At 38.4% G+C, this 17,036-nt stretch overlaps 1 protein-coding gene and 1 long non-coding RNA gene across 18 annotated transcripts in view; one reads left to right on the top strand and one right to left on the bottom strand.

Annotated features, from left to right (window-relative positions):
* LOC131983741 (nuclear factor 1 X-type-like) overlaps window positions 1-7,002 on the top strand; it is a 223,784-nt gene extending 216,782 nt beyond the window's left edge. For all 17 annotated transcript variants that reach the window (XM_059348541.1, XM_059348540.1, XM_059348550.1 and 14 more), the window contains one exon: window positions 4,270-7,002. Coding sequence is in view for 1 of the 17 variants with exons in the window: in XM_059348550.1 (XP_059204533.1) it covers window positions 4,270-4,284 (15 nt within the window). In the remaining 16 variants the exon portion in view is untranslated. The remainder of the gene's footprint in view (window positions 1-4,269) is intronic.
* Window positions 7,003-11,192: 4,190 nt separating this feature from the next.
* LOC131983782 (uncharacterized) lies at window positions 11,193-11,755 on the bottom strand. The gene is made up of 2 exons (XR_009395490.1): window positions 11,494-11,755; window positions 11,193-11,426 (listed from the first exon to the last, which is right to left on the bottom strand). It is a non-coding gene; the product is annotated as an uncharacterized LOC131983782 (long non-coding RNA).
* Window positions 11,756-17,036: the final 5,281 nt, after the last annotated feature.

Below are 17,036 nucleotides of genomic sequence, written 5' to 3'. Positions count from 1 at the left end.
TAGTGAAGTTGGGCACTGATGTTTTACAATATGGCCTGCCTCGCTGTCAGACTTCTACTGGGGCATTGTCATGTTGAAAAAAGTCAAACTCAAACTGTTGACACAAAGTTTACACTATTGTCCAAAACAAAAATAGATTGCGGCAGCATTTAAGGCAACCCATCATGCCTATTTTCAGGTCTAAACTTGTATTTTGGGTTTCTACTTGAACATGTTTACATGCTTTATTGTTTAAAAAAAATCTATTCACCCTTAGAAACACTATGTTGTACCACTTGTCTCTTAGAGATAGACATATAGACATAGACAGACTTTATTTTCATTCAGTTATACATAAAAATATGCACATTGAGCGAATTTCAGTGATTGTACTCTGGAATGTCCGACAAATAAAGTATAAACATGTAGAATATAAAACTGTAAAAATAGAATATTTATAGTGCACAGAAGTGTCGCAGCAGAAAGTTTTTAATAGACATAAAAATATATGAAAATTTAAAAACATTCACAGTGCAGTGTAGTGCAAAAAGTAGGAGGTAAAGTCCTCGTTAGTCTCTCGGTCAGCATTTCTGGGTCTTCCACATCTTCGCTATCGGCACTCACCAATAAAAGCACCACAATTAAACATGTCCCACCAGGAATGTGATCCGAAATAGGGGAGAAAGTAACAATGCTGGCAACCGAGACTCCAGGTTTCCCTGAATTTAGCATGTAGCTACATGTAGCAGTGTATGTTTTGTGAACAAAACAATAACTTGCCTGGAGCAGATGAGCGTAATGCAGAAAAAACTTTTGCAAACGAAGTGTTCAGAGCGGCAGGCATGCTCTTAGATACCTTAAACGTCATTATTTAACGCCGCATTTAATATGAGCATCCATCAATGTAACATTATATACACTACTGGTCAAAAGTTTTAGAACACACCAACTTTTCCAGAATTTAATTGAAAATGATGCAGTTTAATGTCTCAGTGTACTCTGAAATTAATGCACATTTGCAACATTTACAATTCTTTATTGAGCATGATAGTGTTTTGAAAGTAAAAAAAAAGATTAAAAATCACATTTTATGTTGGACTAAAGGACAAAAAAAGACACAAAATGACCAAAAAAAGACAAAAAATGACCAAAAAAGACACTAAAAGACACAAAATGACTTTAAAAATTCACAAAATGACCAAAAAAGACACAAAAAGAAACAAAATGACTTACAAAGACATGAAAAGAATTCAAAAATGGACAAAATAGCCCAAGACTCCATAGAGTTAAGTTGTTAACCCATTTCTTGTTCCCTGAAAAAGGCCTACTTGTATAATTCTGAAATGTACATTATTTTCCAGTTTTGGTTAAGCTTACCTTTTTTTATTTACCTCTGGCAGTTCACCACTTACCTTTGTACCCTTTCAAGCTGTTCATTTGACTTGAACTGCTTGAATTTCAATAAAAAACTGGAAAAATTGGGGTGTTATAAAACTTTTGACCGGTAGTGTATATGAGAGAAAATAAGGAAAAGGTCAATAGATCCCTTATAGGCTCTTGATTTAGAGCTAAGAGGCCTAGACCAAACCATGAAAAATAGCCCCACACCAAAAGTAATAAAAGTATACGGAGCATCTACATACTTTTGGCCATGTAGCCTGTCTTCATATGCTTTTCTTTATTGTTTTAGTGTTCAAGGCAGAACCCAAACACACAGCATTAATAGTTTGCATGTGCCTCAAAGAAAATGACAAAAAGATTGATGATCTACTAAAGAAATGATAGATCACTTGACAAAGAGCTTGTCAGAAGTGTGTATGTGGTGGCTGCAGGACATGCTGGAGAAGCCTCACAGTGACATCACTGGGCTCCATGTGCCCTCTAGTGGTGGATGTGGAACACTACAAGCCAGGGGGGTAAGAAGGGAAACAAGATACCACCAAACGGGGCAGGACAAGAGGGGAGATGGAGCGAGCGGAGAGCGACTGACAGAGTTTCGGCCCTTTGCAGAAGTCACGTCCCGGCCGTCTCGTTACCCCCGGCAACCAGACATGATGTCATAGCCAGTTGATCTTGAATTTGAGAAGGGGTTTTGCTTGAGAAGGGGGGTGAGGGTGGGATGGGAGGTGGGGGGCCAGGAAAGAAAAGAGGGTGGTCACTGTCTGCTGCCAAGGATTTAGTGGGAGTGTTCACGGGAGATAGATGGATTGTGTCTGTGTGTTTGTATGAAGGAGAGAGAGAGAGAGAGTAACTAAGACGGGAGAAGTTACAATGCCCAAGGCCTGCTGGGACAGTGCCCAGGGGAGTAGGGTAGCTGAGAAGGGCAGGAGGCAGAAGGGGGGTATTCATGCGACCTGTTAGAGTCAAACAAAACAAAAGGCTGCTTCCCTGGAGGCTCGGAGTAGTTTCCAAGGCTTGACTTGTAGAATGTTGGCGCACTAGCTCCCAGTGCCAGATCCTGCAGGCCAAGCAGGGCAGCCAACAACAGCGACGGTGACCCATTTCTGCTCCCTGCTCACGCTGAGTGGGAGAAACCCAACGTGAAGACGGTGCAAGTGGCAGAGAGCGCCAGACTGCTATCCCCCTGCTGCTGCTTGGCCATTACTAGCCATTCACAGCTCGGCCAAATTCAAGACACACCGTGCTACGCTCCAAAAATGGACAGAATTGATGGTAATGGCTGGTGGCTGGTGGCCCAGATGACTGTTCTGCCATTCACTGAACTGTAGCAACCTCGAGTAGCCAAAAGGTCAACACGCTGTACCGAGTCACTTTCAGGCACACAATCACAAAGACACCTTTATAGTCCAATGGTTTCAGGAGGTATGAGTGTGTCACAGTGGTTTCTGATGTCTAGTGGCTACCACTTTAACTGAAATATGAGCAAATTTCCCATAAAACATCTGGTTTTTTTTTCAAAGTTAAATTAGTTAATATGTGCAAGGTGGTGTAGTGGTTAGCACTCTTACCTCACAGCAACTCTGTCTCTTCTGTGTGGAGTTTGCATGTTCTCCCTGTGCCAGCGTGGGTTCTCACCAGGTCCTCTGGCTTCCCACAGTCCTAAATCATGAACCTGATGGTCTGTCCGTCTATGTGTCAGCCCTTTGATAGTCTGGTGACTCTCTCGCCCAATTTTATCTGGGTTAAGGATGATGAATGAATAGTTTATATTATTCTTACCCCCCATGTATGTCAATGGGGTGGACACTATATTGGACCTGCACTTATATAGCGCTTTTCCAGTCTGTAGTGTAGCTTTACACTACAGACTGCGCTCATTCACCCTTTCACACACATTCATCCTGGTGGCAGAGGCTACCCTAAACGGTGCCACCTGCCACCATTGGGAATTCATTCATTCATTCACACCTATGAACGCAGCATCGGGAGCAATTTGGGGTTCAGTATCTTGCTCAAGGATACTTCGACATGTAGACTGCCATGGTCGGGGATCGAACCACCAACCCTTCGGTTAGGGGCCAACCAACTCTACCAACTGAGCCACAGCCGCCCCAATTGGAAACACCTTCAATAGTAAACAGACCTCCACCAAGGAGAATTGTGGATGGATGGTTCTGTTCACTGTGTTGGGTCAATCTTTAGACTTTGGTGAGTTAATGAGCTTTAAGGCTTTCCAGAAAACTCAAAAACTCGAAAACTTTCCTTAATCCAGACTGACTGACAGACGAACAAACCAACCAACCAACCAACCAAGCAGAAACTTGACTTCCTTGGTGAAGTCAATAACTAGAACAATGTCAACAACTTATTCAGGCTGGGCGACATGGACCAAAACTCATATCCCAGTGTTTTTTAGGCCGAATGGTGATACACGATATATATTGGTATTTTTAAACAAAACTTGCAAAGTGTTTAGTTTAAACTCAACGTCCAAAGTTATCATCATCAACCTGTTTTATTTAAAGACTTGCCGCAATTTGCTTGCAGCATTTTTCATTTCATTTCGAATCTGAAATCCGAAATACCTCCAAATTACAGAACAAAGAGCAAGCAGTTGCAACAAATAGCGGTCATAAGTTAAGGCAACATCAAAAGATATTATTCATCAGTATGGCGGTGTTGTCTCAACTACATATCTCTCTCTTAAATATATTGGTATAACTTGATATACACGATATACCGCCCAGCCCTACAACTGATCAATGTATAACCAAGTTTAATTTCCATTGTATTCTCAGGTGTTTTTATTATTTTGTCCACCACTTGTCACACATATTACTGCTTAAAATACTAACATGAGCCCTTCTTCCCCTTTTTTTCCTTTTTCAGTCTTGGTTCCTCTGACAAGATCTGTGTACAAACCAGCAACTAGAGTTCTTTCTTTACAATCGGAAATAGAAAAACAGAGAAACAACCCGCAGGATAATAATTCTCCTCCAACCAACCAATCAACCAACCAACCAACCAACCAACCAAGCAGTCAATAACTAGAACAATGTCAACAACTTATTCAGGCTGGGCGATATGGACCAAAACTCATATCCCAGTGTTTTTTAGGCCGAATGGTGATATACGATATATATTGGTATTTTTAAACAAAACTTTCAGCTTTCATCATCAACCTGTTTTATTTAAAGACTTTATCAAACTTCCACCTTTTGAAGCAATTTGCTTGCGGCATTTTTGCAAACAACTTTGTGTTGCTGTTCATCTGAAATCCGGAATACCTGCGGTTGCAACAAATAGCGGTCATAAGTTAAGGCAACATCAAAAGATATTATTTATCAGTATGGCGGTGTTGTCTCAACTACATATCTCATTCTTAAATATATCGGTATAACTCGTAATGACGATATACCGCCCAGCCCTACAACTGATCAATGTATAACCAAGTGTCATGTCCATTGTATTCTCAGGTGTTTTTATTATTTTGTCCACCACTTGTCACACATATTACTGCTTAAAATACTAACATGAGCCCTTCTTCCCCTTTTTTTCCTTTTTCAGTCTTGGTTCCTCTGACAAGATCTGTGTACAAACCAGCAACTAGAGTTCTTTCTTTACAATCGGAAATAGAAAAACAGAGAAACAACCCGCAGGATAATAATTCTCCTCCAACCAACCAATCAACCAACCAACCAACCAACCAACCAAGCAGTCAATAACTAGAACAATGTCAACAACTTATTCAGGCTGGGCGATATGGACCAAAACTCATATCCCAGTGTTTTTTAGGCCGAATGGTGATATACGATATATATTGGTATTTTTAAACAAAACTTTCAGCTTTCATCATCAACCTGTTTTATTTAAAGACTTTATCAAACTTCCACCTTTTGAAGCAATTTGCTTGCGGCATTTTTGCAAACAACTTTGTGTTGCTGTTCATCTGAAATCCGGAATACCTGCGGTTGCAACAAATAGCGGTCATAAGTTAAGGCAACATCAAAAGATATTATTTATCAGTATGGCGGTGTTGTCTCAACTACATATCTCATTCTTAAATATATCGGTATAACTCGTAATGACGATATACCGCCCAGCCCTACAACTGATCAATGTATAACCAAGTGTCATGTCCATTGTATTCTCAGGTGTTTTTATTATTTTGTCCACCACTTGTCACACATATTACTGCTTAAAATACTAACATGAGCCCTTCTTCCCCTTTTTTTCCTTTTTCAGTCTTGGTTCCTCTGACAAGATCTGTGTACAAACCAGCAACTAGAGTTCTTTCTTTACAATCGGAAATAGAAAAACAGAGAAACAACCCGCAGGATAATAATTCTCCTCCAACCAACCAACCAACCAACCAACCAACCAACCAACCGACCCACCGACCGGCCCGACAGTACGTCTCACCTGATACAAAATATAACCAAGCAACGCAGGAAACTACAGCAGCATGACGCTTTTAGAGGAACTCTGGACTCATTTATCCAGTCAGAGGGAGGACCCGTTACAAGCAAAAGATGGATAGATGGAAAGATGAATGGATGGACAAGAGGATAAAGAAGGGGTAAGGGGACAAACATCAGCCAGCAGGTCTCTCCTGGAACCACCGAACCAGAACCAGCACAACGCGGGAGGAACCTGAGGAGGGGAAAGCAGTCTCTGTGAGGACGCATTGTGTAATGAATGGCTAAGAAAATCAACTGTCCAACAAAAATCAGGTTTCTACAACACAGATTAACATTTCGCAATGAATCCACTGCCTGATCAAAGCAAAGACACTATTTGGTTTACAATGAAAGCTGCAGTCCATGCTCCTGTGATGTCTGTCATCACCCAAAACTAAATCAAATTGACCAATGTTTGTCTCCCTCTGAGTGACTCTACAAAGTTTTACCCTACTACTAACTAGAGAGAGACCATGCCAAAACATATCTTGATTAAGGGTTGCACTAGAAGCTGAATCAATTAACACTAATCTTATCGATGTGCACTATTTACCTACAAGGCATGGGAGGTAAACCAGACTTGCCTATTAAGAGTTTTAAAGAGGAAAAACCAAGGTACCGAGGTCCTCGACCCCTTATCGTTCAGTTTGACAAATCATCGGCCTCCGCTCATTCTCACATCTCCCCGCACAACAACACGCACTCACACAACCTGTGCCATGACCACAGCCTGTGTGTAGATTAGAAACACACACAGTCGCCCAGTCAGACCTTTTAGATTGTAGTAATCATAGGTGGTGGTGTCGTGTTCTCATATTTCCATTTAATATGAACACACACACAGTAAGCCCAGTGAACTCTCTCTACCGATTCGATTAGATATCCAAACACACACACACACACACGCTGAAAATCAGTGTAAGTGTGTGTGTCGTTACTGACAGTTTTCACGACTATAGACAGCAGCTATTGGTTCCCCCTTTGCCCTCTTGTAATGTAGATTGAATGATTTTGTTATCTCTTGTGTCTTCTCTTATTTGAATTTATTCCTTTTGAATTTGTACTATTTTATAATTGTTTTGTATTTGAATGACAGCACCTTATAGAGAAACACAGTAAAGGAGTGGAATGTGGAGGCGGTGTAGACAGGGTGGTGAGCTGACCTGGGTCAAATAGTACATGCAAAAACTTAAAGAGAAAGTTTGACGTTCTGGCCAACGCACTTATTTGCTTTTCTACCGAGAGTTGGATCCGACGATTGATGCATCTGAAAGCAGCATTAAGCCTGATTAATGCAAGGACGCAAGCTGCAAAATTAATGTAATTTCATCAGACACGCCCCTCAATATATTAGAATATCATAGAAAGTTTATTTATGTCAGTAATTCAATTCAAAAAAGTGGAAATAACACATTATATAGATCCATTACAAACAGAATGAAACATTTCATGTCTTCATTTATTTAATTTCTTCTAATTATAATGATTATGGCTTACACTTAATTAAGACCTAAATCTTGATTCAGTGTCTCAAAAAATAATAATATAACAAAAGACCCATTTTAAAATGTATGTTTAATATGGAAATGTTGGCCTCTGAACATTATGTCCATCTATATGACTCAATACTTGGATGGGGCTGGGAAATTGACTTTTCAGCGATATTCTAATGTATTGAAATGCTCCTGTATAAAGAGCACAAGATACAGCGCTGGAGACATGACCAGTTCATTCCTATGAAAGTAGCTCAAAAGACATGAAGCCCAAAAAGTACAACTTAAGTGCATAAATTACCCAGATCTTTAGATTTTCCAGATATTATTGGACGGAATGGATCAAATTGAATTAAAAAAGTAAATTTTTCTCTAAATGAAAAAAGGTATCCACTCATTTACAAACGTCTCTTTCCAAATGTTAGTCAAGGGGGAAAGTCTTTTTGACTTGATGACCCAGGAGTTGAAATTCCACCACTATGTCAAATTGGCTTCAAATTGGCTTCTGCAGCACCTTTTCTTTGGTCGCAATTTTGTAAACAATACAATTTTCTATTGTTGATTGCTATAGAGACGAGTTGTAGCTCCACTGCCCCCTACAGTTTTGGAGAATCCAAGAAAAAATAGTCACGATTCAATGTCAAGAGCCTTAAAATTCCCTGTAGATTGTGTTACCTTTGTGCTAAGCTAACTAGCTTAATTATTACCAGTCAGACAGATTGATCTTGTCTCACTCTCAGCCAAAAAAAGCAAATAAGTGTCTTTTCCCACAATGTCAAACTAGTTTGTTTGTCCTCCGTGCCAGATGAACTTTATCGCCACATACTGTACTGGAAGACACCACAATGCAGGATCTTGACAATCACAGGAAGCTTATTTTCTACCTGCTGAACCATACAGCTAGAAGCCAGCCCCATCTACTATTTGACCCAGGCGCGGCCGCTGGTTAGCGGTGAGTGTCAGAAAAACTGAACCAAGGAGGGAAGGTTGCTGAAGATGGGACCCAGAGTAAAAGAGAGAGTAGCTCTTCTTTCTGTCTCCCTAAAGTTTACCCTGTTGTTTACACTCCCAGACGGGCCGCTGCTCCAAGAGCAGAGCGAGCCACACTGTGGAGCAAAATGAATATGTGACATATCTGGCTGTTTGCAGAGAGGGAACGAGGGCCTCTAAGGCTAGCAGTAGGACGATCACCCACGTGCCCAGTTTTGTTTTGGCGCACAGGATCCCCAACACACACACACACACCAGCACTCCCCCCTAGTTATTGTGAATCGATGAGCCCTTAATGATCAAAACTGCACTAAAACAATCATACCAGCCAACCTTGTGAGTTTTCATAGTAGATTGACCACCACTTTTTCACATCGGTGGATGTATCACTGGGATGGAAGCACAGATCCCCACTTGTTTATAACACACAGGCTTATAAAGACCACTCACTATTAACACCAACACGTCCCCCGTGCCCGACTGAATTCAAAGGGAAGTCTTAAAAAATAGACAATCTGAGGAGGCCTTTTATGCTTTTAATCGTTTTATATCATCAACCCATACATATTGCAACCGATTCAGTTATTTCCTGTTAAAAAAAAAAGTTCAAACCACCCACCCAACCTCACAAAATAACTGGACTGCCTGGCCATGTTCTTCACTGCAGGGAAACACAACATAGTTGGCCAACCGAATGGCGCCCATCTCATCAGCTTTGTAGAGAGAACTAGCTCTGCTGAGTAAAGACGTAAACGATGGCAAAAGTGATTTCTTTTCTAATCTATGGAAGTGCCTCTGTATTCCCATTATGCAATTTGTCAAACATGAATTCAGGTTCTTTTTTCTCACATATAAGCTATAGTGAATGGTGAAAAATTTATGTCAGGAGAGGGATTAAAGAAAAAAAAAAACGGTGACAGCTCACTAGATAATCGCAAGCATCTTTATATATAATACACATATATATTTATAGATATATACATTTTTTTTATTTGCAAGATAAGCTCTGTGGCAGTCTAGTTATTTTTTGAAGCATGGCGTACATCGCACAGTCATAGGATGCATCTCAAAAACCGCTGATTAGAGCTAAAGTACCAGTCTCTAAAAACCCACACTAAAAAAAAGAATCCACGGCAAACACAACAATAGAAACATAGACAGTGATGATAATGTAGTTGAGGATAAAAAAAAAAGAACAGATTAGGTTTTGTTGTTTTCTTTCTTGTTTTGATGGGAAGTATTGTTCTTGAAACTGATGTATGTTGATTGAGCCATGTGCAATGCCTTGGTAGAGGAATTGTGTTTGTTTGTTAGCGATTGTTTGAGGGTGTCACGAGAAAAAGAGGGAAAACCCTCGACTTTTATTCTTTTTTTTTGTTTTTTTTTTCAAGTCCACATGCTCCGGGACTCTAAATACGAGGGCGGCGAGAAAAATATCCCAGTCTTTGTAAGTAAGTTTGGGGGAAATTGTTTATAATTTCCTTTTTTTTTGTTTTTTTGTTTTTCCTTTTATCACTTTTTTAAGAAAAAAAAACTTCATTTCTAATGATTTGTTTTCAAAATGTGGGAGGGCTGAAGGAACAATTTTGCAACTCATAAAATATATATCACTATGAAACCTGGTGCTTTCGTAAAGAATAAAGTACATTCAATCTCTATTATACATAAATAATAAACGAAATTAAGTGTTATCATAAAAGCAAATTTTTAGGAAAACATGCATTATTCTATTTCTCTTTTTTGTATTTACCGAGGGGGAGGGGTTCATTGTATGAAAAGGTTGTTGTGACAAAAGGCATTTTTCCCCCCCAACCTTTACACCATAGGGAAAAAACTGTATCATCTTGTATCTGACACAAGTGTGGGACAAAGACAAGATCTTCCCCGATTTGGGAGATGCACAATTATGGAATCAAAGCAAGAAAAGGAAAGGAGTGATGATATCTGGTTTGATTTGGTGTAAACACGTTGTTGGTTCAGGGAGAGGGAATATCGGCCTCTGTCTGTCTGGTCAGAGGGATGATGATGTCATCAATTCAAGTGAACCCCTCCCCCCCACGTCCCCTCCCCCCTCCTCCTCCTATCTTCCCCATCTCTGTAAATGATTATAAATATTTGTTTGGTGATGTAGTGTTATAGACTCAGAGCATCTTAAAGGTTGTCCCTAAAAAGTGCCTTTTGTTCACAGATTCCATCTCGTAATCCTGAGTGCCCATCTCGAAAGTTAAAAAAAAAAAAACGTCCCCTCCTTCATACTTCTATATCTTTCTCTTCCTCTTCTTGGAGCTTTTTAAAGCAGTATACATAGTACTAAAGGAAATTGGTGTGATTTAGTTCCTCTTTTTATTGTTGAATAATTAAGAAAAGCATAAAAAAAGCCAAAAAAAAAAAAAAAAAGATATTTTCTGTCTTGCTTCTCTTCCTCTGTATCTTGTCTTCTGTCTATCTTGGACACTGGAGTAGTCTGTAGCCGCGTAACCCTCTTCCTCCTCCTCTTCCTCCTCCTCCTCCCCCCTCCCCCCCTTCCTTTTCTCCCTTTCTCTGAACGGCGGGGTTTAAAAAAAAAAAAACGTTAAAAAAAAAGAATACGCAAAGATTTTTTTGTCTGAGCAGAATGCAGTTAGCTCACATGTTATTCTTGTCTGTACGCTTCACATTGTATTACCATACCCATCTTCTTCAGCTTCTCCATTCAACAGCTAATGTAAGTGAACAAGTTACACCACGGGGCTCTGGGCCGTGCTGAGGCAACGGGCAAAGAAATAGTCCCCCCCCCCACGGGATCAGGCAGTGATACGTGGACATGGCGGAGGGAGACGAGCACTCCCGGGACGTTTTAAGGTCTTTTTAGGTCTGAGTGAGGGAGATGACCAGTAGGACTGCTAGGTTTGTTTCTATCTATTTATTTTTTTTATAATTGAATTTGGATTTGCTTTTTTTTTATTCTTTTCTCTTTTTTTTTTTCGTCCTCGTTGTTACTGCATATCTTAGGCAGCAGGAAGAGAGCTTCAATTATGCACCTTTTCTAGTGGTTGAATGAGACCAGCTTTTTATTTTTTTTATTTTTTATTTTTTTTAAAGTAAAGTAAATAACTTGAAGCACCTTATCAGCGGACTGGTTCCACAGCATGGAGACTGAGAGGCTCAGATTTAGCACAATCATGTAACACATTGATTCACCATCATTTCTAAATCACAGTGTTTGATTGACACGTCCACCAAAAAGCAATATGGTTCCAAAAGCTGAACAAAACTAGTTGGTGACTATGGGGTTGCCTTTGTGTCTTTATTATACAGTCAAACACAATATATATATACAATGCAGTAAAAAAAATTAGATTTTATTTCCAGTAGAAACAGTCCTGCCCACAAGATTCTGCAGAATTTTTAGATATAAAAACAAAACTTTTTGCATCCCACAGTCCAAAAACATGCACTTAGGTTTAATTGGTGATTCTAAATTGCCCGTAGGAGTGAATGAGAGCGTGATTGTCTGTCTCTTTGTGTCAGCCCTACACAACCCAAGTACAGATAAGCAGTTAAGGATAATGAATTAATAAAAAAATGGCTAATTTGCAGCCCTATATTGTTTGATTGCATAATAAAGACACAAAAGTAACCTGATGGGTGACTTCTAGAGAAAAGCACCGTGAAATTCCACCAGCAAAATCAGGTGATTACAGATTTCTGTCCTGCAAAAAAAAAAAAAAAAGATTCTAAATATATATATGCAACTTTTTATTTTTTCCTTCATCAAAGCAAATGAAGCCAGCAGCAGTATTATCAATCATAATCAACCCTTTGACAAGTGAAAGCGCTACAGTTGAGAAGCCATATCAGAGAGAAACAGGTTGCACGGGCCGGTGTGTGTGTTTGTGTGTGTTTGTCTATGTGTGTGTGTGTTTGTCTGTGTGTGTGTGTGTGTGTGTGTGTGTGTGTCTACAGTGTTCCGCTGCAGCGTTTAAAGAGCCCAGTCAGTTCCTGTGGCTGAACCGTCCGCCGTTTTTTAGTTTTATTTCCTTTGTTTTTAACGTTTGGTAGGATGCTGAGCCCCCCTGGCCTCCTCCCCTCCCCCTCGCCCCACAGTGAGTGCTCCTCTTCCTCCTCCTCCTCCTCCTCCTCAGCAGCATCCCATCCTCATACGCACCCCCCAGAGCCCATGGTGAAATGCATGTGTTAATTACAGTTTCTTTTCCATAATAATAATAAAAAGCAGTTTGAAAAGAGCAACACCTTTACTTGATTGAATAAAAGGATGTTCTTGACTGTATCCTGCACATGTCAGCTGTGGTTATTACTGTGTGGTTTCAGTGGTGGGCGAGGGAAGTACTCACATCCTTTACTTAAAAGTACCAATTACACAATGCTAAAGACAAAAACAACTACACTGCAAAAAAGCCAACTTGTATTTTTTTTGCCTAAAACAGTGATTTAAGTTGGTAAAACTTGGAAATATAAATTATTGACATTTAGGGCAATAATGTAAGTTAGCACAACAAAGGAAGCCAGTTGTCTGCTCAAAAACAAGTTGGTGAGTTGTTGTTACTTATATCTTTAAGTTGGGGTTCACAACAAGGGACAATAGCTAACAGTGGCTAACTGATGCTAGCGGCTAACTGATGCTAGCGGCGCTGCTTGTTACAGCTACAAGAGTAGCCATTAGCGTATCAATGCTAACTCAAAATTGTGGTCGCAACATTAGCTGACATTTCATAGCGGCGTTACAATCGTGCCAATTCAGCACATTGCAGAAGTTAGCAGAAGTAAGGATTAAAAGTTATTACAATGTAAAATTATAAGTTAGTACAACTTACAGTTGAGTTGATAAAAATCTGAATTCAGAGTTGAGCAAACTCAAAAACAAAACTTAAAATATTTTGTTCAATTGTCCAACTTAAAATTTTATCAAAGTTTGTCGCCTTGAAATTTTGAGTTCACCCAACTTTTCTTTTTTTGCAGTGTAGAAAGATTGATGCATTTACAACTCACTAAAGTAAAAGGACCCAAGATATTTAAAGGGTTTTATCCATTTTCTAAGTCTCATCTAAAAATGTTTGTCATGTGTTTAGGATTTGAGACAAAAGTGAAAGGAAAAAAAGGTTTCAGGCTTTAGAAGTGTTGTTTTTTTTTTCAAACAGGTGAAAAACAATTCAATTCAATTCAATTTTATTTATAGAGCACATTTCATGCACAAGGCAGACTCAATGTGCTTCACAAGGTCAAGCCAGGATCATTTTTCTTTGCTACTTTTTTAATCTGTGGAAATAAATAGGAAAAGATTTTGCCAGTTGATTTTTTAAAATCAGATTTAAGAATCAGATGTTTGATGTTGTAATACCCAATTCAGCCACAAGAGGCAAGTGCAATAGTTGCAATGTTTTTTTCATCTGATTTAACAGAGGGGAAAAGGTACGGAAGAATAATATATGTATGTAATATACATAATACAATATAATATGTCTAAAAAAATCACATAAATTACATAAAAGCAGATTTTCCCCAAAACAATAGTTGTGGTAGCTAACTACCAAGAATAGCTTATTTATGTGTCGGGGGATTTTTAACTTCCCAACCTTTACTTTGGGGTCAGGGAATAATGGACCTCTAGCCATATTATTTTATTTCAGTTGGCTTTTCCACTGTAAGTTAGTTTTCCTGATTGTTTGGGGGTTGAGTACCTCGCACCTTCGGTGCTCGGTCCCTAATAATACCAATGAATGAAGGATGTCCAGGGTGTCACATATGGTTTTTAATCTCAAAATGTAGCACATTCAACTAGAAGAGTGAGCTAGGGTTGATTTACACATCGTTCCAAATGGTAAAACAATATATAAAAAAACCTATATGATATATATTTTAGTAAAAGTGGCATCTGGTTCATTATCTTTGGCTTCAAAAAAACTACAACAGCAATGCGAAAATAAATTGTAGTGCAAGAACAACAATAAAGTGCAACAACAAATAAAATCACTTAGTCAGTGGGGCTTATTAAAGGAGTTGTTTGGTATGTATTGTTAGTTTCTCCTGGATATTTTGGATCAGTAGGACCTGATCAGTACAAAAACTAAGCATTGTCTTTGAACAGGAAGTAGTTTTTTGTTTTTTTTAAAAAGGGTTAATTTTACTGTATAACACAATTAATTCGACAGTGTATTAAACTGTTTATTTCTTTACATTTACACCCTCTTACTTAAAGAACGATAGTAAAAGTCTATTCGTTCTCAAATGAGTACTTAATTAGCTTTAGCTTAACTAGCTTAACTAGCCTTAATTAGCAGTGTCGTAGCTTGTTGCTATTGCTAAAAATAGTCAAAATTGCACAGGATATCAAACTACAAACATTATTAAGCACAAATAAACAAGTTTTAACCATAAAATCTGATCAGCTTTTGTACCTGGTCCACTTTTTGGGGGGGTAAAGCTGCTGATTGACTTTACCAAGATGCTGCCATCTGATTTTTACACTGATTAATGTATTGTGCTTTTTCTAGAGTGTGTAATACTAAGGACAACAGGTCATAGTTAAGCAGAACTAAGTATTAAGGTCCAGAAAACCTAAAATGAAATGTCCACATATGAGGACGCAGGGTCACAGGAGGTTAAGAAGCTCTACAGAAAATATACACTAGCTTCAATTCTATCACTACTAGGTACAATTACTACATATATTTCTCCTGCTTGTATTGTATCATTTATTTATGGATTTGGGCCTTTGTGGCTTAAGTTCCCAGCAGCTCGTATTATTGGTTTCCATCCAACAGATGAGGTCATGTGACAGCAGGTGTTCCCTGCTTTTAACCCATAGCAGAGCTGGATCAACCCACTAGAGGGCTCCTTCTCTCCCAGTGGGTACTGGTGCCTCATTCACAACATCTTATGTGACTGCTTAGGGCCCCGTGGCCACTAGGGGGCCCCCAAGAGCAATTACAATATTTTTTATTATTCCTCTCAGATTTAGACAGGACTGAGCAGGTGATCAGAGGGCCACTGGCTGTTAAAGAGAACTTTTCATTCCCCAAAAGGCATGTCACTATTTCTATAGACAGTTAGTCAGTGGGGCTTATTAAAGGAGTAAAGATGTTATATGATATATATATACACTACCGGTCAAAAGTTTTAGAACACCCCAATTTTTCCAGTTTTTCATTGAAATTCAAGCAGTTCAAGTCAAATGAACAGCTTGAAAGGGTCCAAAGGTAAGTGGTGAACTGCCAGAGGTAAATAAAAAAAGGTAAGCTTAACCAAAACGGGAAAATAATGTACATTTCAGAATTATACAAGTAGGCCTTTTTCAGGGAACAAGAAATGGGTTAACAACTTAACTCTATGGAGTCTTGGGCTATTTTGTCCATTTTTGAATTCTTTTCATGGAAGTCATTTTGTGTCTTTTTTTTGGTAATTTTGTGCCTTTTTTTTCTCATTTTGTGTCTTTTTTTGTCATTTTGTGTCTTTTTTTAGTCCTTTAGTCCAACATAAAATGTGATTTTGAATCTTTTTTTTACTTTCAAAACACTATCATGCTCAATAAAGAATTTTAAATGTTGCAAATGTGCATTAATTTCAGAGTACACTGAGCCATTAAACTGCATCATTTTCAATTAAATTCTGGAAAAGTTGGTGTGTTCTAAAACTTTTGACCAGTAGTGTGTATATATATATATATATAGATATATATATATATATATATATATATATATATATATATATATATATATATATTTATATTTCTAAGTGATTTTATTTGTTGTCGCACTTTATTGTTGTTCTTGCACTACAATTTATTTTCGCATATTGCTGTTGTAGTTTTTTGAAGCCAAAGATAATAAACCAGATGCCACTTTTACTAAAATATATATCATATAAGGTTTTTTTATATAATGTTTTACCATTTGGAACGATGTGTAAATCAGCCCTAGCTCGCTCTTCTAGTTGAATGTGCTACATTTTGAGATTAAATGTCTGAATGTAAAAAACAGAGTCAAAGGCCTGAAAGACGGCTGATATTTAATGTAGAGCAGCATAGTCTCAGATCCTGTTGATGCTTCACCCAAACAGAATGAGACTGGAGACATTTGAGATGAGAATCTCTTCATCGGGACAATCAGGCCATCTGCCCGGCGGTGCAGGTGATGCTAATGATGGATCAGATTTCCTCGTCACAGAACAATGTTTTCTAATCAGTCCTTTTGTGTGTTGCCTCCATATGCATAATTTTGCATTAATGAAAGTACAATATGTGTTGCCCTGTCCACATTAAAAGCCTGGTTCTTGGCAAGAATTGTACAGTTCTTGTTGATGACATTGTTTAATCAGTGTAATAAAGGAAAATTCATACTAAATATTCTTAAATAAAACTGTATCAGGGTCACCAGTGCGACTCCGGCCTGCAGCTCTTCTGTGTGGAGTTCTCATGTTCTCACCAGGTTCTCCAGCTTCCTCCCAGTCAAAAACATGCACTTAGGTTTAACTGGTGACTCTAAATTGCCCGTAGGAGTGAATGAGAGTGACTGTGTCCCGCCTCTATGGAGGACTAAACATGACTTAAGAATAAATAAATAAATAAATGCATAAATAAATAAATAAATACGTAAATAAATGCATAAACATTTATACATTTATTTTTGCATTTATTTATGCATTTTACGCATTTATTTATTTATTCCTGTATTTATTTATACATTTATTCATGCATTTATTTATTTATTCATTTACT

This window comes from Centropristis striata, chromosome 13, assembly GCF_030273125.1.
Source record: "Centropristis striata isolate RG_2023a ecotype Rhode Island chromosome 13, C.striata_1.0, whole genome shotgun sequence".
In the NCBI taxonomy this organism is placed as follows: Eukaryota; Metazoa; Chordata; class Actinopteri; order Perciformes; family Serranidae; genus Centropristis; species Centropristis striata.
This window is presented reverse-complemented; position numbering and strand designations above follow the sequence as displayed.